General features: G+C 37.5%; 1 protein-coding gene across 3 annotated transcripts in view; it reads left to right on the top strand.

The window, feature by feature from the left end:
* Positions 1 to 22,017, top strand: part of ythdc1 (YTH N6-methyladenosine RNA binding protein C1) — a 37,962-nt gene extending 15,945 nt beyond the window's left edge. For all 3 annotated transcript variants that reach the window (XM_067983415.1, XM_067983414.1, XM_067983413.1), the window contains 11 exons: positions 2,137 to 2,231; positions 5,304 to 5,412; positions 7,372 to 7,489; positions 9,123 to 9,207; positions 9,300 to 9,466; positions 12,504 to 12,586; positions 16,855 to 16,891; positions 16,984 to 17,023; positions 17,141 to 17,206; positions 18,034 to 18,168; positions 19,747 to 22,017. In XM_067983415.1, the coding sequence (XP_067839516.1) occupies positions 2,137 to 2,231; positions 5,304 to 5,412; positions 7,372 to 7,489; positions 9,123 to 9,207; positions 9,300 to 9,466; positions 12,504 to 12,586; positions 16,855 to 16,891; positions 16,984 to 17,023; positions 17,141 to 17,206; positions 18,034 to 18,168; positions 19,747 to 19,968 (1,157 nt within the window). In that variant the 3' untranslated portion in view covers positions 19,969 to 22,017. The remainder of the gene's footprint in view (positions 1 to 2,136; positions 2,232 to 5,303; positions 5,413 to 7,371; positions 7,490 to 9,122; positions 9,208 to 9,299; positions 9,467 to 12,503; positions 12,587 to 16,854; positions 16,892 to 16,983; positions 17,024 to 17,140; positions 17,207 to 18,033; positions 18,169 to 19,746) is intronic.
* Positions 22,018 to 22,275: the final 258 nt, after the last annotated feature.

Raw genomic sequence — 22,275 nt, 5'->3', positions numbered from 1 at the left:
AAATGGTTGTCTGGTCATCTTGTATCCACAGCTTTTGTTTTCTCAGCATTTCCAAGTTGCATTGTCACTGTAACACCCAGTACCTGAGTGTTTTCTGTTGAATTGATGGCTAGTTGAAAAGCTTGTTTTCAGTTCATGCTGCCATGTCATTAACACGGCACCTGTTTTTGTGAAAATGTAAACATTTTTAACGTGAATTGATTGCAGCAGTGTAAATGTCATGCCTCCCAATTTTTACATTGGGTGGTATTACAATTGCATAAGTTACCCCAAGTTTCACAAGTGTGGCTTACATACAGGATTTTATATATGCATAATTACATTTTTTCTGCACGATTGCTACTAGAAATGGAAGGCCAGATAGGTTGTGGTTTTTCCATCCTTGCACATTAAAAACATTATTATTAACATTAGCTTATAAGTTCTTCAGGTTTTGACCAAGCAATACGGGAAGTGAAAACACACAGTTTTCTGTAAAATCTAAGTTGGATTTTTGTTGAAATCTAATGCAGCATTTTGCCAGGAATAGTACAACGTGGAATCGAGCTTCATTTCTCAAATGGAAATCAGCTGCTACAAAGCCACACCCTAGGAGCTGTTAGACACTTGTTGGCTGCATCTGGAGTGGGAGAAGCCTGGGAACAGGAAGAATTGCAGACGGGCAATAATTTAATACCCTTCATGAAAATGGTTAATTGCTGTGGACAAGATTTTTTTTTTTGCTTACCTTGTTTTTACTATGGTTTTACAGAGAGCTTCCATGCTAATTACCTTTTGTGCAAATTATCATCAGTAAGATGAAGTTAGAGATGTATGTTTATATGAAATGATTGTATATGTATACGTCAGCGGGTACAAAAGTTATACTAAAAGTGCATTAAGGGATTAAGGCATATGTTCTGATTATAATTGCGTTCTCTATTTGTGTCTGACCTGTCATGATACAAAACTGGAGATCAGAAAGGCTGTTAGTGAACGAACTGACAGCTTATATATTGGTTACTGTTGGAGTGGAACCAACTATATGGAGGCAAATTTTAGTGCTTTTAGAATCAATAAGCTATGTGGTTTCAATCCTGTTTATACCAACATGTTTGTTGATACAAATTAGAAAGAGAAATTACTCCCTTTAATGCAGTTTTGGCTTCAATTTCAGACTCTTTATTTTTACAAGTTCAGCTTCTAGTGTGATTGACCTCCCAGTTGGAGCTGCCAGTGTTGCTGCATTTCCAAGGATGGATGCTGAAACATGGCATCTAGTTGCTTTACCTTGCCTTTTAGCAATCCCAGCTATGCAGCCAGCAACAAAGGGTGTTAGGTGTTGGGGCAACGAAATATGGTGTACATCAGGCAACTCCAGTTGAAGATCCAGTCACCCTTTTAAGCTTTAAAAAAATTTTCTAATGCACTTTGTGTCTATAGCATATTTACACTGGTGTATGTCTTTGTTAAAAGAATTAGGCCTGACCATAAAATATTCCATTAATTGTTCCATAGAAAGTGGCTTATTACCAAATAATGATTTGGCATAACTTGGCCATGTAAGTCAGCCTATTTTAATACTTGATATTCAGGAGTGGAACGGCTGTCTATTTCTTGTCAGCATCAACCACTGTCGGGTCAAATATAGTGCAGCCATGTGCAGGGATATGATCTTGGCTGTCCCAGTGTTTCTGTGCCTTCACCTCCTAATGCAGCAGTATGAAGTTTCACTTCCCAATCAGTCATCCTTTGAGTGAGTTTGCCAAATTTAGGTCTACTTGTATTCAGTTATTGGTAGTCCTGAACTGTTCACCACGGCTGCCTTGGAATATCAATGAGATCGTCCAATTTTATTTTGCCTCAGACTTTTACAGCTGACAGATGTCTCTTTCGGATTAAAATTCAAATCCCAATGGCAAAAGGACTATGTGCTAATCTGTTGCGCTGTCTGGCACTTTTCTTTTTAAATGATCATGACGGTCCTCTCTGAAAGTGCTTTTTATGGGTGGATGTTTGTGTGAGCGTTATTTACTTCTCTGGTACAAAGCTGACAAGTCCTCTGAACAGAAATCGCAAGCAAAATTTGCCCTGTTAATAATTGTCAGTTGTGCTATTCGCATTTGTTTGAGGTAATTTTACATTTACATTTTACAGATCAAACTAGTAAACTGAAGTATGTTCTTCGGGATGCACGATTTTTCCTCATAAAGAGCAACAACCATGAGAATGTATCCCTGGCAAAGGCTAAGGTACAAGTCTATCTATATGAAATGAACTTAACTGTAATTGGTTTGCATGGCACATGCTGCTGCTTAGTGTTTCAATAACCTGATGTTGCGTGTGTTTGGCATCATTCACAAATTGTTGGCAATCATGTGTATCCTTCCTCTTGATATAGAGGATATATTGGAGGTCACAGTACTGTTGACATTTTCTATGAATTTTTAGATTCTAAATTTATGTTGTGACAACTTCTATATCTACTTTCAGTTTTTAAAGACCCAATTCAGTTGCATTTCATCATGGGTTGTAACAAGGGTCGAAAGGATGTTTTCTTTAGAGTGCTGTGCCTACATAGTAACTTGTGATGGTAGTCATTGGTATTAAATTTGACCAGTTAGTTTTTTATAATTTGGATATTGTAGATGTTGCACCTACCTCACCATGTGGGTTGGGGGCAAACTGAGAATCCCACCAGGCAAAGTTGAGTCTGCCACATGACTGAAAGATAAGTTCAGGCATTTCTTGGGTTAGATGGCAATTATCAAAGGTTTATTTCCTATTATGGTAACACGTAATGAATTTGACTTTAAAGGCAAAGCTGAAACAGGTGGTTTGGTCCCTTGATGTGGAGAATTCATTTGCAAGACTGAAAAGTGGCCTTTATGCGGGTTCACTGCTAAACATGCCAGATTGTACCCGAGAACAGGGGCATTGGCACTGTTCTGAGTCTGGCAAAAAGTATTGACCTGTCTATAAGCTATAAGTGGCCACCCAGAGAAATGGATTATTAATAACTGAGACAATGCATTAGTATCAGTAGGGTAGTACATAAGTTACTTAAGTGAGGTGACGTTCAGTATGTTCTGCCTCAGTTTAGTTAACCTTAGTCTTCCAACATCAGCGTGGTTTGCAAAATGGAAATGCAGATGTACTCTCTAGATTAGAACGCTGCCTTGGTTCTCATGAGTGACATCAGCAGCCGTTGGGAAGAAACTGGTATGGGGAGGTAGTAATGTGACTTTTTTTGTCCATGATTTCTTGTTTTTGCATTAGCTGCTTTAAATGCCACACTCAAAATAGAGGTTAATTCTTCATTTAAAGTCAACATGTTTGTTCAAGAGATGAGTCCAGTTTACTGCCAAAATATTTTGAAAAGCTATTCCTATGAGTTGCTCATCAATTGGATTTATCAGGCTCCACCTTGTTACCTTCTTGGATTGTTTTATAAATAGTTTATTTGCCCTGTAGTTTCACCAGGACAGGTTGCTGAGAATAATTGATCTAAAAACTCTTTCCTTTTAAAGTTGAATCCTGGACATAAATGTTACACTGCTAATTATGACTTTTGCTTTAGGTAATGGAGGTGGATTAAGCTCCCTAATCTAACGTGTATTTCTTACAAAAAATGTATTCTGTTTTTACTGAAGAGCAAGATTGCTTATTTCTTTTTAGAAAGTACTTCGCTTCAACTTATAGAATTTGAGACGAAGTACTTCCTAGAATGAAACAAGCAATCTTGCTCCTCAAACATTTCAGTGGTCTTGACTGGTTTGTGAATTGTTTACAGGCTTTTAATGTATTTGACTGTTCAGTAGCTCACCAATATTGTTTGTTTCTGTAAATTCTATTTGTGAGTAAGCAAAGGATTGGAAAATAGCTAATCTGACTTCCATCTTCAAAAAAATGGGCAAGGGATTAGTCATCAAATTACAGACCTGTAAGCCTTCCAGTGTTGGTAAAGTGTTTGAAGTATTGAGGGATAATATAAGGGAGTATCTTGAAGGGTATGAGCTAATCTGTGATAGCATGATTTAAGGAGTGGGAGGGTCATGCCTGATGAACTGATAAGACCTATTAAATAAGGGAAAGACAGTGGATGCTATCTACCTCTATTTCAGGAAGGCATTTGATACCGTCTCACAATAGACTCCTACTTTAGGACCAAGCCAATGCACTAGGTGGGAATGTATTAAAACCAATTGGCGAATGTTTGGTAAACAACAACGTAGAGAAGACCGAGAGGGAATATGAAGAAGTATTTAAAATGATGAAAGGTTTAGTCAAATTGGATCAAGTAAACTTTTCTGTTACACACAGAATTTAAGTACAGTGGGTTGTATGTACAAATTACAGATCAAAAAAAGGATTGCTGGATTGTTTGTCCTGTAGTGTGCTATTTTCTATATACTACATGTATGAATTTAAGTTGCAGATTATGTGGAGCGCAGGTTTGCCTACAGAAGTTGCTTTTTGCAGTCTGAGTAAGAAATAAGTATTGGTAGCAAGCTTAAATTGTAAAGATATATATATATTATAGTAAGTAGATGCATGTTGAACACCCACCAATTTATTTTCTGTTTGAGACTCTGTTCGCATTTTTTGAAGAGTTTTTTTTGTAGCCGAAGTAGAAGAATCAGTGAAGAGGCTGGTTACAGAGACTTTGGGTCCTAATTCTCCCTTAACGATTTTTCCATGTAGGTACTTCCCTTCAAATTCACATCAATTTGTAGGGTATTTATCAAGTGCCTTTTTGTCAGCTTTGTTATGGCTTCAACATAATGTACGTAAAACTATTGAATCCTCGGGCAAGAATCTGAAGAGCAACTTGGATGTTTGGAACTGGTTTCCAAGTAAAAGAAGTGCGGCCTTCTAGAGTGATTAGTTTAATTCATTCTGCTGATATTCCATGGATGAATGACTAAACTGTTAGAATTCAAAATACTTCTATGGCTGCAAAATGGAACAATCCTCATGTATTATTGTTGAGACTTGTCTTCGGAAGATGACCTGAATTTTCTAGCTGACCTTGTTTGCATCAGTGAAGGAATGGGGGAGGCAGTGCAAGAGTTGTGTTTTCATGACCAAGACAATCTGTTCCCTTTATGCTGTTAGTATAGTTGCCAAAGGCCGTCCCCGCATAGGTACTAAGATTGGTTTCAGCTGAGAATTATGCATTAAGTGTAAACATCCTTTGGGTTCAAAAGTGTGCCTTCCAACTTGAGGTTAAAATGTGCAATTCATTGTGATCTGAATATTCCAACAGCTGTGTCGATAATTAACTTTAACGTGTAATTTTTTTCTTTATTTTTTCCTATTAGGGTGTATGGTCAACACTGCCAGTAAATGAGAAGAAGCTCAACACTGCATTCCGAGATGCTCGGAGCGTTATACTGATATTCTCTGTTCGAGAAAGTGGGAAGTTTCAGGGTGAGAAAATAGTATGAGGAAATTGAGTAATTTTGTTGGTATTTGATTAGTGGATAGTGCTTTGAAGGGGAGGGGGAAATATTAGGAGAATTGATTGCTGAGGCTTCTATTGGTTACTCATTCCTTGATACTTTTACTACATTTTAATTTGTTCATACTTAAGTTGGATATATGATAACATTTTTAATGATAGAAGCTGTGGCATTCCCACACCATCAGGTTTTCTGTGGGAAAGCAGTTAATGCAGTCCTGACGTAATTTCCTTTTTTTTTTACTTAATGCTAATTATTACATCACCATTGAGCTAGGCCCTGCAGTGTTGTCAATTGCAGAAAGCGTGCTTCGCGTATCAAACCTTGCAGAGCGTATTTTCTGCAATCGGGTGGCTCTGGATCAGCCATCCGTCTATTTGATGTGGGGCTGCTCGGAATATCTTTAAAGAAAGGAGTACTTAAGAACAAAAAGTACTGCTCCTGCATTTTATCTCATCAAATATGTAGGAAGCCAATCCATTTTCAGTGTTTTTAAATGAATTTGAAACTTGGCTTTTAAATATAAGTATTATCTGTATATTTTGTTTTAAGCTTAGATCCAGGATCAATATAATCCTGAAAAAGAATTTCACCCCTTGCTTCAGCTTTGTCAGACATGTTTGCTGTCTAATGTTTGTAACACGTTCAGTGATTAAGGTATACTTGACAAATCTATATTGCAGCTTAGTGGTGCCACCTGCAGTGAGATGAGCTCTTGTGACAGTAGGGAGGGTGAGAAAGAGATGCTGTCCAGACTCTTGCGTTCTTACATTTGTTTTGGAGCCTCTGGGGAGAAATGACAGCAGTTTAGAATGGATGAAATAACTGGACTGATTGTTTTTGACTATGAATGAAACTGGGACTTGATAGTATGTTGCACATATCGGGACGTGACCAGAAATTTGTGCTTCAAGTGGGGAAATTACACTGAAATGGACTGTGGATTGGAGAATCAGACCTAAAGTGTTGCCTCTGTCCTTGACGAATGTTCCCTTCAGACACGTGCAAAATTTACCCTAATACGTTAAGTCAGCATTTTTATGAATATAAGATGCTCAGTATAAGATGTTACAATTACATTTTCCTAGAGTTACGCTAGTGGAGACTTGCATAAAAATATTTTCTATATAGTGTTTCTTCACAAAAAATGGTATCTCTGTTCCTTTTCTACCTCCCAAGTGTATTTTAAAAGATATTTTACCGACTTGGTTTTATTCTAGTGTTTTGGAAGCAGTACAGAAAATTTGCAAGTCACCACCACCATCCTTTGAGGAGGAAACCATAATCTGAATGAATTTCATGTTCATGAAAATATTTGCATGATTGTTTTAAATCACTACTGTTCTTTGACATTTCCCTGCCCCAGGCCCAGTGGATGTGGTGTAGAACCATCCAAAAGATCTTCTCCACTGGACACCAGCGATGTTTGATTGATTGCCATCTTGACAGTTGTGTTTAAAATGGCGGTCATGTAGTCTTTTTCTGCATGTGCTGTCTGGGAATAGGTTGTTGGTGGTCAAATCAGATATTTATTTGCTAGAACACGGTACCTGTGAACATGTCAGTACAATTTCTTACCAGCCAGTATTTTCACCCCCACCCCCCCCAAAAAAAACTATAAATTTCATTAAATGCAATGTATTTATATTTTCAGTTATGAAGAATTGCTATAGTTGAGTGAATGTTACTCAGGCATACGGATGCCTGCTGTGGTCTTGTTTCCAATGGGTCATCCTATCTCTCACTAATGGCTTGACGCTCAAGACGGAATATATTGAATCAAAAACTCATACCTGAAAATGAATAGAAAGTGAATTAAATGTATACATGGTACAAATATGAACGTAAGGGATAGGTGACGCCGGGTGGAGGGGGGTGTCCATCATTTTTGTGTAACTTTTAACAAACATCACTTGTTTGTCTGCAGGATTTGCTAGACTTTCATCAGAATCACACCATGGAGGATCTCCCATACACTGGGTGCTGCCTGCAGGAATGAATGCAAAAATGTTAGGTGGCGTCTTCAAAATTGACTGGATTTGCAGGTACTGAGAGTTACTAGAATCAATAACAACAAATTCAAAAGCTAATAAAATTCACAATCATTAAAAAAAGATATGTGAGATGCAGTGTGCTATGGAATGATGCAATGTGAGTTTCAACTAGCAATTCTCTCTATAGTCTACCTGCTTGGATTGTGCTGAGTAGAAGCTAGCCACTTTATGGGAAAGACAGGGAACTAAAGGAGATGGTTTGTTCATAGGATCATTAAATATGGGTGAGGAAGACCTTTTGGCCTCTCTTTGTTTATCCATTCAGAAAGGCCCTACATTTTCCACCTCCTCTCCAGTGCAACATCTAGTTTTTTTTTCTTCTCTTTCCCCCCCCCCCCCCCCCACCCCCACCCCGGGTTTTCATTTCTACTATTCTACCTGGAAGTCCATTCCATGGGTTGATCGCTCTTCTGCGAAGAACTGTCAGTCGTCATTGTGCCTTTTACTAGTTTAAGCTGATGGCCCCATGCCCTACCTTCAATTTAATTTGAAGTAATATTTCAAATTTATCTTTTCTGTTCCTTTATCCTATCTCATATTTCTCTAAACGGCCACCTCCTAGTCTCATTATATGGATGAAAAGTCTAAGTTTCTCCAATCTTTCCTCACAACTCAGACCTCTGATGACAGCAACAACTTGCCTTTTAATATAGGAAAACATTCCACTGTGCTTCAGAGGTGTATTAAAAAAATGCTGACCCAAAGGAGAAGATATCAGGAGGGATGACAAAAAGCTTGGTCAAAGAGGTGGATTTTAAGGAGGATCTTAAAGGAGGAAAGCTGGGGGTGTTTTGGAAGGGACTTCCAGAGCATAGGGTGTGGGGCTGAAGACACAGCTGCAGTGGTGGGATGAAGGGAAGGAGGTCCACAGGAGACTAGGGATCAACCTCATGGTTACTCCTTGCATTTCCTCGAATGCTTGGGTGTCTCTTTCATGTCTTGATGACTAGAAGTGGACACTAAAGCTATGGTTTGACTAGTGCACAGTACCATTGCAGCATTACCTTCCTTGACTTGTACTCCACTCTTTTGCCTTTATAGTTCAGCGTTCTATTTGTTTTGTTGATTGGTGTTCTGCAGTTGTTGCATGTGTTAAGTATCAAATATACTAAAGACCTCTAAATCCTCTTAATTTAATCTGTATCTATTTTGACACCATTCATGGAGTATGTCTGTTGCCCTCTTTTCCCTCCCTATGTTAGTCAGAATTCTGGGAGAACTCACTGCTCATCTTCGAATAGTGAACAGATGCATCTTCTGAGAGATGGCAGCTTTCACAATGCAGCACTCCTTTAGTACTGCACTGAAGTATTCACCCTTAAGTTCACTTATGTTTGACATTCCTACTCCCATTATATTTCCTACGTTCCCCCCCCTTGTGCCTAGGTGAAGAGGTGAATTACCAGAGAACAAGTAAGTTACTTGTCTGCTTTCAAGGCTGAGGAGACCTAAGAAGAGGGATGAATTACTTTTCAAGAAAAAATTTAAATTAGGAATTTAAAAATAGCTGCATGAATGTCAGCAAGTTGTTCTATGATCTGTAAATTAACAGTATGCTGTTTCATTTGAATGAGGTAGAATAATTGATCATTATGCTTATTTATAATTTTTTTTTCTTTTCCAGGCGTGAATTGCCATTCACAAAAACGGGGCATCTTGTAAACCTATGGAATGAAAACAAACCAGTTAAAATTGGACGGGATGGGCAGGTATACGAATCTAACTTCTCAGACTTATTGCAGACCTGAAATTGCTTGCCTATTTTTTTTTTTAAACAGTGTCATTGGATCATTTTTTGTAGGAAATTGAACCAGAATGTGGCACACAGCTTTGTCTTCTGTTTCCACCGGATGAAAGCATTGACTTGTATCAGTTCATTCATAAAATGCGGCACAAGAGAAGAGTGCATTCTCAGCCACGATCAAGAGGACGGCCTTCTCGGCGTGATCCTGTCCGGGAAGTGGGAAGGTTAGAAACGTTCTTTGGACTGATAGTAGGCACTTGTATTGGAATAACATGATGGAGCACTAAGAGTCACCATTCATGGTACCAGCGATACAGAAGATCACTTTAGAATCCTCATGCCAAGCTGCATGGACTAGTCTGTGGCTTCAGTGAGGATTGCACAGCCTACCCTTGACAGCTGTGGGTGCTTTCGCAGTGGCTTTTCGTCTTCAAGAGTAAAAGAGTGGAGCCATACGTGGTTAAAGCATAAATGTCCAGAATGAACTGTAATAAAGAAATGGGGTGATTTTATTATTGTTTCCATTATATGAGTACAGAGAGTGGTACATCCTGTACGTATCTGGGGTGGAGGGAGTTTGAGGTATTGTGTAGAAGTAATGGTGTGGTAGGTGGAGTGTAAATGATATATTTTTATTGGTAAACTTGCTTTTATAATATCTTGTGAAAGCCTTTTCTTTCAGGTGTATTCCTGTGGATAATAATGTGCTCTGGGACTTTAAAAGGATCAGTGTCTATTAATTTTGCAGAAGATGACATCTCAATTTGGGTTAAGTTATTTTATCTTGGTCAAGAAGAGCATTAAATATGGGACTCTTTCACTTGGTGCTACACCCTGGTCACCGTGACGCATACACCCATTGAAAGTATTCCTTAAAAAAAATTAGTCCCAGTGAATACATTTCCATCAAGCTGCTGAGCTTCTGAAAGCATCCACGTGGTTAGGTTTTTTTTAAAAAGGGAAAATCGATGGCTCTTGGAGACCTGGCAACAAACCAGAGAGTGGATGTTGCTGAGTCTGTGTGCGATCTTCCTAGATGTCCACGGTGCCTCTGGACTTTTACAGTTTGAAGCCACCTCACTGAGCACTGCTTATGAACGGTATACAGTTTCCCTCCTAATCCTGGGGGGAGAAAAGGGGTGTTAACACGGTGAAAAAAAAGCGGAGAATTTCAAAGAACTGATGTAACCACTCTGCTTAGTGCTTTTGCCTGTAGTCAACTACCAAACGACAGATTTAAGTCTTTCAATACCCTCCACTCTGTCAAAGGACTATGGATTGATGTAGTTGCTGGGATGCAGCCTTTGACAAATGTTTCCTTTTATGAAAAACACCTGTGGTAGGTAGAAAATAATCCAACTGTGGCCCACTTCATTGATGTAGTGGACTGTCGATTAGGTAGGAGGAAACCTGGCAGTGCCCCTCTCTTTGTGGCTATTATGGACTGTGCGGCCAGCTGTCTTTTGAAGTTATGAGCCAAGGGGTTCACTGTGCTATTTTAAAGGTCTTTGTGAATGGAATTTATTCTTTTTTTGCACTGGACTGCAATAGCATTGCTACCACAACACTTCTACTCAGCCTGCCAGGCCCTCCTTTTATGTTTGTGGCTCACACATCATAAGTCATTAGTTGGGACTGCTTTATGAACTTTACTGTCAAATTAAAACCTTCGTTGCGTGGTCAAAAATCAACTACAAGAAGCGGTATGTTCCTCCTTTAACCAGCATTTTTATATGAACGCTGTTGTTGCCCTTGCTTTGTTTTGAATAATATGGTGAGGAAAATCCACTTTTTCTACATTACTCTTCAGTTATTGGATTGATGCATCGTCTTAATTTGCTCCTGTGAGCCAGTTTACATTTTGCAGAATATCAAACTATAATTTCTGCTTAGTCAAAACTGGGTAACCTATTTCGACATTGGTTTAATCAGCTCCCTTTTTATTAATATTGCGTGCGTATAGTCTCTCAGAAACTTCTACTCCATTCACATGGTTAATAGGCATTACCCATACATTTGTAATGTCAAATTGGTAGTTGTACATGATCATTTTGGAGCTTTAATGCAAATGTTGGTTAAACTACAATATGGAGTTGATACCCACACTGGAATTGCTTGGACCTCGATTCAGTAGCGAGAATCGATGTAGAATGAATGAATTTTTCTCGCCTTGAAAGCTTTTTTATGCTTATTTTAAATGATATATAAAAATATAATGCAACAGAAAGCTGGAGAAAAGTAATTTAGTATAAACATAACTGACATCATTCTTCCTGTTGATTTTGGGCTATCGAGGCTCCCAGGGCATTTTGTTTAAGGTTTTTAATATTTTATCCCCATGGAGCCAATAAGAATCGAATGTGACCTTAAATTGCACACTTGAATGAATCCCCTTGTGTGATTGATAGATTTGACTTTCTTGATCTTTTCATCAGTATTTATTCACTTGTTGCATCGTTAATAATACAAATGTGAATTTTAAAACTGACAGCACATGTTTAGCAGAAAGAGAATAGGGAAAATTAAGAAGTTTCATTCTTGATGTTAAGCTGAGTTCTTTTTTATATTGTAATTTGAAATTTGGGTCTCAATGGCGTCTTCCTTTTAGTGGGGATAAAATTACGTTTGGATCGCTGTATTTCAAACCACAAGTATAAAATATTTGAAAATTTTGAACTATTAACTAGCCAGAATCATTAATATGAACAAAAGATACACCTCTTCTTCGTGTTCACGTGGTAACTTGTATTTTGCAGTGCAACTTAATGAAAGTTTTTTTTTAAGTAAGCTTTCTGTTGCCATAATATACATAGTTGGAGGTATTGCATTAAACCAGAGCCATCAGGAAATGCAGCTTGTCACTTTTGTGTCCTCTAATGTTTGGTTGTAACTTTCTTCAATTTTTTTTTGTGATCTGAAGATCTAGTTTAACAGTAGCCTGTCTGCACTATTTTAAAATGAGCAAGTTAGCAATCTTTTTTTTTACTGTGGATTTAATGTACTGTTAGCACGACATAATATGCACTATGATTAAGGCAAATATCTCGAAATACAAACATCCATCTAATTGAGTTGATGAACTGTTTCATTGCTACAGTAATTCTGATTACTTTAATGCAGCACAGGAAAAACAAATCCCATTATGTAATTGCATTTCTTGATTGCTACCTTTTTTAAAAAAATGTTTTTTACGTTTTGTCAACTTTTTAATTGTGTTCATCACGTTGTTTCATAATGATTCTGTTTACCTAATTTACGTAGGCGTCGAGCAGAAGATTTTGACTCATATAACACCAGAAAGAGACCAAGGATTGACTACCCACCAGAATTCTCACAAAGACCAGGTCATTATCTTGTAGCATATTGAAGTTTTTGAGTTAAAAATGTGGCATTTGAATGAAGTTTACCCTGACTCATAACTGCAATTATCTCACCTGCAGATATACTTGAATGGACAGAAACTCAAGTATATTGTGCTGTGTAGTTGCAGTCATGAGTCTGTGTACACTTGCTCAAGCTTCCTATTCAAATCATGCTACATGGAATCCTCCAGTTTCCTAATCAAAAAAATACTAATTACACATCATAGAAACTTCAGGTAAGTGCAAGCATATCCCATGCTGTACAGATTTCTCAGTGTCCACTTCAGTTGTATGGTTAGTGCTGTTGACTAACCATAATTTAAGATACATTTGCCAGTTAGCAGTGAAAGCTAAACGTTGTTGCATAGATGTAACCAATGTGAAGGTGAGTAACAAAGTGAAATACCTGAAGCTTTAGACAACAGACGTGTGGCAGGTTAGATAAAGTTACACCCTTTGAATAGTCGCGGGTGTAGCTAGTTGAGTTCTAATGCCTAGGTATTGTAGTTGATTTGAATAGCACATTACTGTTTTTTTATTTGATCTTGGTATCTGAGCAACATTGACTAGGCCAGTATTATTGTCCATTCCTGGTTGCCCTGAGGGCATAGAAAAAATCAACCATGTTGTGAGGGACTGCAGTCACACATGGGCCAGACGAGGTCAGAGCAGCACGCTCCCTCCCTGTGAAAGAGTGAACCAGTTGGGATTTTGCAACTTGCCGCAGTGGGATTTGAATTTTCGACCACTGGTTAGCTAGTCCATTGCCATAACTACTAGGCTACCGTACCCGGTATTATTTGGGCTAATACAAGTAATTATCACATTGTCGTTACCATACGGTTTTTAGTTATACTTAGTATAGTGGTCAGAGGAGTGTGTGTGTGTTTATATTCCTTTCAATCCAGAGTTTTAATTTTGATTAACAGCCAGAAGTATTAGAAAACTATCATTTTTTAATATCACTCATATAAATAAAACTTTGGTTCTGCTCTCTTGTTTACAAAATTCAATATAATTTGAGTTTTTGGAATATGCTGTACTTAAATTATCAAATATCCTGCGTTGGAAATATTGATTTTAAGACTGATATAACTTTGAATCTTTGTACAATTCATGAATGCTTCACTTTCAAAAATGCCTGTTTAGTTTCTTGTAAAAGTAGTGGGTTAAATGCTCTTCTCCAATTGTATGGATTCTAAGGAATGCCAGCCAAGTATTTTTGCAAGTCCTATTGCGGATATTGCGTGGAATGAGATTCAACATAAGATTTTTTTAAAAACATTAATAACACAGCAACTGAAACTATTTTGTTTCTGTGCCATCTGTATTCTGCCCCATAAGTAATTTTGTTGGTAGATTTTACATATTGATGCTCCTTTAGCAGAACTTTGCATAATGTACTTTGGGAATTTGGGTGTGCAGGTCAACATCTTCCACCCATTCACTTTAATGGGCAGAATGTCATAATGGTGTGCTAATTTCTGCCCAAATTCCTGAAATGTCTTCTGTCATGAGAAGTTCTGCACTAGAAGTGCTTCACTCAAATCTATCCCCAGCAAACTCAAAACACAGTGCCAACTTGATCTGCTCCAAATGCATACAAAATCTAAGAACTTTTCTATAAAGCAGTTCAAGACAGTGATATTTATGTGCAGAGTGCTCATGTGACACTGTATATAGAATTAAAGCACCTTCTGCTCATAGTTTACATTTTTAGTAAGCAAAATCTTTGAAATGTTGCTTGCAAGGTTTTGTAAACAAAATGAACTATCAGGCTAAATGAAAGGCCCTGCTTATTCCATTCTTGAGTTTTGCTAGCTTGAGCACTGTTGGTGGACGAGCTTAGGTTTGACACATATATATAAATTTAGCTGGCCGAATATCGATTGGATCAGTGTAACTGCATATAACATTATAGAGGCTCACGAGTAAGCAACAGGGTCTGAAATTTTGGTAAATTGTTATGAAAAGGTTTAAGAATATATTTCTACCTTGCACAGGACACTAGCTATCCACAAGCCTTACTTCCCGTTGTCACAGTATCTGGTCGTGCATGTCTGTCAGCATTTATCATTGTCGATTTGCTTTTGTTAAAATTGTCCGATTTCAGACATCATGATGTATGGTGTGGTTGCAGGCTTTGGCAACTAGGTGGCGAGGTGAAGAGTCTCCCCAGCTCTGTTGCCATCTTGTATATAAAAAATTTATTCATCAACTGACCATGGGCAATGCTGCAGGCATTTTAATCATTGTTTAAAAATAATTAAGGAAAACTTGTTCAATGGTACTGCCTTAGATTAAATGGCCAAGAAAGATTGTGTTTTTTTTAAGCAAGGACTATGGCTCTCCATTTACTTGCATAATGTTGCAACTAATTTTATTATGTAATTAATTTTACTGAAATGAATAGATTGTCTCCAACTATGTAGTGACTTCTTAAAATATTGTGTGTGTGTTTGGGCTTTGATTATGAACAGAAAGCAAAATTGATAGTGCAGATTAATAAAAGAATAAGCTATTTCAGAAACCAAAGCTTGTTACTTTGACAGTATAGAGTATGCTATAGAAAAGTTTTTGGAAGTCAAATCTGGAGGCTGAAGAGTAACCTGTTTAAGCAAGTGGCTGGCAATCTAGGTAAAATCTGCAAATTACCTTAGTGAAGTGGGTTGAGACTTGAGTCTTGTGCAGTTAGGTTATCTGGTAGGTACTGTACATTGCAAATGTCTTTCCTGTTTGTTTATCAGTTTATATTCACTGTCGTGGCACATATAGGCCTGAGGCAAATAACAGTGGTTATTAGAAACTCCTTACAGATCCACCCAAGAATGTTTTCTCAGTTTTTAACAGGGCACAAAGGTTAGGATTAACAGTTTCTCTGGAAATAATTATGAAAGGAATGAGCTTTCTGACTGAATCTCTAAATTTTGTATTAAAATTTGGGTGAAATACAAGTGGACTTTAATAAAAAAGTAGTGATAAAACTTAGCTGTGCTTGAAACGAAGGTTTTCTTTTTGGTAGACTGGGTTACCAAAGTCAAATCCAGAAGTGCTCTAAACATGCCTTTTCATTTCATATATACACCATTAAATTGCTATGTAGTGGTTATTTTCAAGTCTGAACTCAACTTTTTATAAATGAAAGCTGGAAAGGGGCATGGCGTGTTAGATGGTTTGAATGACCTTTCATTGTCACCCTGTGTTTCTTCAATGAGTAACATTGTCCCAGTTAAAATATGTACTTAATTAAACAATTCTCTCAATCAGTGCAGAAGATGCTGTTTTTGGGTGAGGGGGTAATTTAAAAGAAGAATTTTGTGAGACCTTTTAATATTGTCTTACTTCATGTGAGCTGCCTTTCCCTGAGTTGATTGGTTGCCATACTTTTTTTTAAAAAATCACCATAATGAAAGATTAATGTGATTCAGGCCAAATTACATCCCAGTTGAATTGCCATTTTCCTATTTATTGCAAAGCTGGTTTAAATTTATCGTTCCAATATTCTTGTCCCTCTTTGTATTTTTTAGTTTAGGAAAGTTAGAAACTGTTATATTATTGGCTTCCTAGGCCCATAATCTTGATTTTTTTTCCATTAAGCGATTTTTCATAATGCAAGGAGCACACTGCAGAAAGTTTTAATGTGAAATGGTATAATTGCTAAAATACTATGTTAATAGCCGCCTCCTATGGTACCAATTCAGCTCCACACTGTTGAACTCACTAACTCTTCCAAATCAGTATTCACCAAGGGTGTTGTCAGCACTCCCTACTTAATACAAAATATTCCGAGTAATGAAAAGCCAAAGTAATTTGCCTGTAGCATGCCTAGTCCATGGTCAGTTGATAAATATTTTTTTAATTCTACAAGAATGACTATGGATTTGGGAGAAACTTCAGAAACTCACTCCAGAGTGTCCTAATAGCCAGAACCTGCAGCTATGTAAGAGTTGACATAGCAAAATTGACAACAGGAAGTATGTGCCCTATGCAAGAGTTTTAATGATCTATAGATCTGTATACATGAATTTCTTGGGCATATTTGGAATCTTGAAGGCTGGTGTGTGTTGAAAGATATTTTTAAATGCATATAGCCCTTTGCAGGTTGGTAAAGAGAGTGCAGGTGTGTCTGTGCTGCTGATTAAAACCATGAATTGTCTAAATGTCTCTGTTAGCTGTACTAATGAAACAGTTTCCTGTGTAAATGATCAATATGCAAAACTTTGCTTGTTAATATGTTCATGTTTGGGCAGGATACATGAAGGATCCACGGTACCAAGAAGTAGAGAGGTAGGTTGTCTAAATTGAACATGTCACTCATTTGTATTTTTGTTTCTCTTGCATAAATTCATTCATCATTTCAAAACTTTATATCCCGACAGACGATTTTCCGGCGTTAGACGTGATGTGTTTTTAAATGGAGTGAGTAATTTTCTATTAAATTTCAAACCTTGGAATCGCAGTAACATTCATACTAATGTATTCGGAAATGCATTTCAAAGCCTGGATTCAATCTACAAATACATCTTTTATTCACAGTCCTACAATGATTATATGAGGGAATTTCATCACAGCATTGGTCCACCACCACCTTGGCAGGGAATGGTGAGTTGTTGCAAAGACACGCTTTACTTGGTAGAGGACTTTTGACCATCATTGTGCTTTGGTTATTTAAGTCTGGCAAAGGCTCTGTCTAAACCGAAGTAGGTGGTAGTAATGAGCTTTTTACCATTTGAATTTTTTTTCTCACTTTCTCCATATTCTGTTCTGTTCTTTCTTTTCTACCCGTCAAAAAAAAAGTTATGCTTGGAGGGGCAGGTGAGACACTTCAAACCCTCTGCCCACGACCACCTCTCTTCCTGCCCCCCCCCCCCCCCCCCAAAAAAAAAATTCTCCAGTTACTCCTAGCAACCCAGCCTGGCCACGTGTGTCCTCTTTGAAATGCTTATGTGCCATTGCGATCGAGGTGAAGATTTGAGTTCAGTGTGCTTGCGTTGCAGTTACCAGCCCATCCTTTAAATATTTGGTGTTGCTTATTCTGCACACCCCATCTTTACTCATCACTGTGTAAGTCAGTTGTAAACTAGACTGGATGCTAACTTAGCCAGCATTCATGCCTTACTCAGAGCAGTGTCTTTGTACAGTCTGGGGATGAAGTTATCCTCTTCTGTCTCCCTCCTGCTAGGGAAAACAAACTTGACTGCTCTTGGACTGAGCATAGTGATGATGGCCTGGAGTCTAATGCTGTTTGTGCACTTTCTTGCTAAATGGTTTCTTGGGATTGTGAGCCCTTAGTTGGGAATGAAACGCTGGCATTAATTTAGTATTGGATGCAATAAATGTTTTTCTACAGTTACTGTCATTTTAGAATGCTTGCAAGTGAAGGCGAGGATGCTGCCTTAATATTGTTTAAATGTGTTTCCAATTTACAGCCACCTTATCCTGGTATGGAGCAGGCTCCACATCATCCCTATTACCAACACCACCCCCCACCACCTCAAGCACACCCACCATATTCTGGACATCATCCAGTCCCACATGAAGCCAGATACAGAGACAAGCGAGTGGTATGTACAGTGGGTGTACTTTGTGCAAAATTACTGCAACTATCGTACTGATAGCTGATGCTCATTGCAGTAACAACTTATCCCATGTTCAAGTGTTGCTATGACTGTTATTTAAGCAGTGAGTTGGTTTCAGTTAAATGATGTAGAAATATAATCAGTGTGCAATATGGTGCACTAACAAATTTTAAGTCAACATTGGGGAAAATATAGGTACTTTAATCCTAAATACAATAGGATGAATTCTTCCTTTCCCATGTATTAGCTTCTCTACACCATGGTTGCGTGAGAGTCTGAGACAGGATTTCTTTGGATTGTAGCATTTAATAAGTTGGCTATAACCATCTGAGCCTGTGTCTCATTAGAAAATATTTGGGTTTGATTTTCTCTGCGCTCATGGAAAGGTGTGGCAGCATGGATAAGAAGTTGGATAAGAACAGAAATTGATTTTTTTGGTGTGGAAGGAGGTAAATAGTATTGCCCAGGGGCAGTGTTACAGCTATCACTCTTCATATATATAATCTGGACTCTTATCAACATTTACGGAAGACACAAACATAGGGAGCAGTGTTATCTCGAGGATTGAAGTCTCATGTTTGACCATGCGAAGAAGAAAGGACTCCTTTTTGTTTTTGCAACGCTTCATCGCTGTGTCTGGCATTGAAGTTCTAACCTGGTTTATGACACTGAACGCCCATCAACAAGTTAACCATGTGTTCCAATTACTGCACCACCTTCTACATACTCGTACGCTAGCGTTCTTAGTGCTGATCCCCTCTCGTTAAAGAATCATGGGTGCAGTTCAGAACAACGCTTTATGGACACGAGTGGAGGGAGAAGTTAGGTTTTCAGATCAAACCAATGAATCATTAAATTCAGTTTTTGTCAATTTGAAAACCTAGGTGTTTCAGGTTTTACTTCTAGTATTTTTTTTAAAAAGGGAGAAGATCAGTGGGAAAAAATTAGATCCGAAAAGACCTGCATAAATTTGGAAAAAATCAGTGAAAGGCTGTTTTTATTTTAAACATCGCTTATACTTAAGTAAATAAGCACTGGTTTTTAAAATAAGGTAGTCAGTCAGTCAAGAGAAACGGCAACCCAAATTATTTACACTTGATGTCAGACAATACTTATGGTGCTCACCATCAGACTCTCACTTAACCATTAGTTTTTTTTTAAATTAAAAGTAAAATTGAAGAACTTATGTTTATTGCTCCAGTCACTTACCTACCATTGTGATGGCGGGATATTAAAAACTGTTGGAAATTTTGCATAGGGTGCAGTTACAAACTCACTTTTAGTAAACATTGTTTTGATACTTGACCAGAGTCGGCCTTTGACCTCTGTCTTAAGGGAACTGTGCGTGGTAACTGTCAAATGCACTGCTGTCCTTGCTCCATAACGAACTAGGAATGAAAGACTGGCGTTTGCTGCAGTATAGTCCTTACAGCAATTGGCTTTTGAATACGATCCAAGTCTTGACTAGAAGAGATTCTGATCAGATCTGGTGTGTTCTAGCTGTGGCTCTTTACAAAGTGGATAATTTCATTTCTTAGTTACAGTTCTCATTCATTCCAACAGCATGACTATGACATGAGAGTGGACGACTTCCTTCGTCGCACTCAGGCAGTTGTCACCAATCGACGAAGTAGACCACGGGAAAGGGAGCGAGAACGTGAACGGCCTCGAGACAGCCGGCGAGACAGAGAACGTGACCGGGGCAGGGAACGGGAACGTGAACGAGAAAGGGAAAGGATGAGAGAAAGAGACAGAGACAAAGAACGAGGAAGATATAGAAGATAACTCAGCTGAAGCACTGTCAATTTTTTGTGTTTACAGTAGCAGAAAGGTGTTTAGAACTGTTCCTTTTTTATTTTTATTTTTTTAAGTTAAATTACATATTGGAACTTATTATGACCCTTGTACATCTATTGCTTTCATGCATGTGGGACTATATCAACTGAATTTTGAACCCAGAAGCACAGATTTTTGTAGAGGGATGTTTCAGGGGAAGGGGTAGGGTTTTCTGGTGACTCACTGTCACCTGTGAATGTTAATGTCTAATCAAAAAAAATTTACCCTCCATTCAGTTGAAAGCTGTGAGGAACAAATCTGCACTTGGCGTAGACTTTGTTGTATGTAGTTGCACATGGATTAATGAGGAAAATATTGCTGCTAATAAGTATGCAAGTTAAGTATAACGGGCTGATTGTGTGACCTTGTTATGTTGTAGCAAGTAACTTTTTTAAAACTCCTTCATTTAGATTTCAACTTTTTTCAGTGTTAATGATGAAAGCAATATTCAAAGACACTATTACAATCCAGTTTTAACTTTTTTAAGAGAAAATCCCTTGCTTAATAGCATTTAATCAATGCTAAAGTTCATCATTATTTTTCTCCCAAAAATTAAAAAAAGCACGCAGTGGCCTGATAGATTTACTGTAAGTTTATGGTAGAAATTGTTACATTACCTTTAACTGCAAAACTTTTGTACAAAATAAATGAGAAAAATGATCACTTTCAGCGTGTGTTGCTTTATTACATAAAGAAGTGGTGTTGGCGAAAGTGATTACTCCCTTTGTACTTTCTGATGTAAAGTAGATATTCAGATAATGTCATTTGGTATGAAAATGTTTCATGTAGATAGTCTGGACCAAAATTTCTGAATTAATAAATTGTTAAATATGCTAATCTTATTTGCTTGTGTAAAAAAAAAAGTTTGGATGGTTTTCATTTTCTAAAGCAATGACTTCCATCCACACATAAAGATACATACATTGTTAATCTTAGGACTTTGGTTTTTTTTTATGATGGTGTTCATAATTGTAATCTCAGAATTCTTTTTCAATTTTAATAAATTTACAGGCCTGGACTGTTCCCTTTTGACTTTTACTCCATTGTCCCACATTCCATAAATGTGTGATTGTAAAAAAAAAAAAATAATAAAGAGAGAATCCATGCAATTGTCCTGCACTGGAAAGATCTAGAAAGCTTCTTCAGATTGCTTGTATGTTAATGTAACGTTATTGTTGAAGGATTTTCCGAATGCTGGTCCTACCTTTGAAATATGGGAACAATATTTTCACCTTGTTTTAGTATCGTTCCATTAAGACATAATCAGTTTTACTTGCTGGTCTTGTTAGTGTTATAAAACTTAACTGTCAAGAGTAGAATCCCAACTTTAGATGTGGAAAATTTAAATCTTGCTTTGTTTCATACATTAGCAAATGTAATCTGTGCCAAGCTTTATTGTCCAGGAGAAAATACAAAATACCTCCAAATACAAAAGATCCACATAGATGTTACCAAATGTTACTCTAAACCAAGGGTGTCCATGTCAAGATTTTTGATTTTGTTTTCTCCACAGCAAAGATTTGGAAAAGTTATATTTAAATTAGTTTTTTTAAAACAATGCATTCACACGAGTCTTTTTTTAAAAAATAGGTGGTTAAAATGCTAATGAGCTAATTGAAGTTGTTTCCAAAGACTGAAGATATGTAATTTGTTAGTCTGTCTCAGTAATTGATAAATGCCTCACACCCATTGTATTGGGAAGTTCCTATGTGCTTGGTCGTTGTCTGGCATAGGCCCTCTGGTTGTGAACACATAAAATTTGAGACAGAAGTAGACTGGTTGTCAGGTCTTTAAACCGAAGGCTGCTAGAGCAGGCCTTTGCCCAGACTAAGGAGGTTAGGTAGTTGGAAGTTATTTTGGTGAAGCATGATGACCCACTAATGTAATACCATGTTCATTATATTATGCAAAAATAAATTGTACTGATTGAATTGAGTCCGATCATAACTGTTGCTCTATATGTTCATTTGCTGTCAGAAATAAAACGGCTCAACGATTCGTATCTGGACTTACCAATTGTTTTTGCCTTTGAAAAGGTTGGAGTGGCAAATGTGGGGGCTTGTACAGATTCAAATCACTAGGATATTGTCACATCCCTGGGTTATGTTAGTGTATATTAGGTATTTGACAGCTTTGTATCATGAAATCTGGCGAGCTACATATTTACATAACAAGTTTAAATCCATGTCCTCGTTAATCTACATTTATATATATCAAGTTTCAGGTACTAATAGATCTTGGTATTTGGATTTTGAA

The sequence above is a fragment of the Heptranchias perlo genome, chromosome 4 (genome assembly GCF_035084215.1).
Source record: "Heptranchias perlo isolate sHepPer1 chromosome 4, sHepPer1.hap1, whole genome shotgun sequence".
Lineage (NCBI taxonomy): Eukaryota > Metazoa > Chordata > Chondrichthyes > Hexanchiformes > Hexanchidae > Heptranchias > Heptranchias perlo.
The sequence above is the reverse complement of the archived record's forward strand: the minus strand, read 5'-3'. Positions and strand labels throughout refer to the sequence as shown.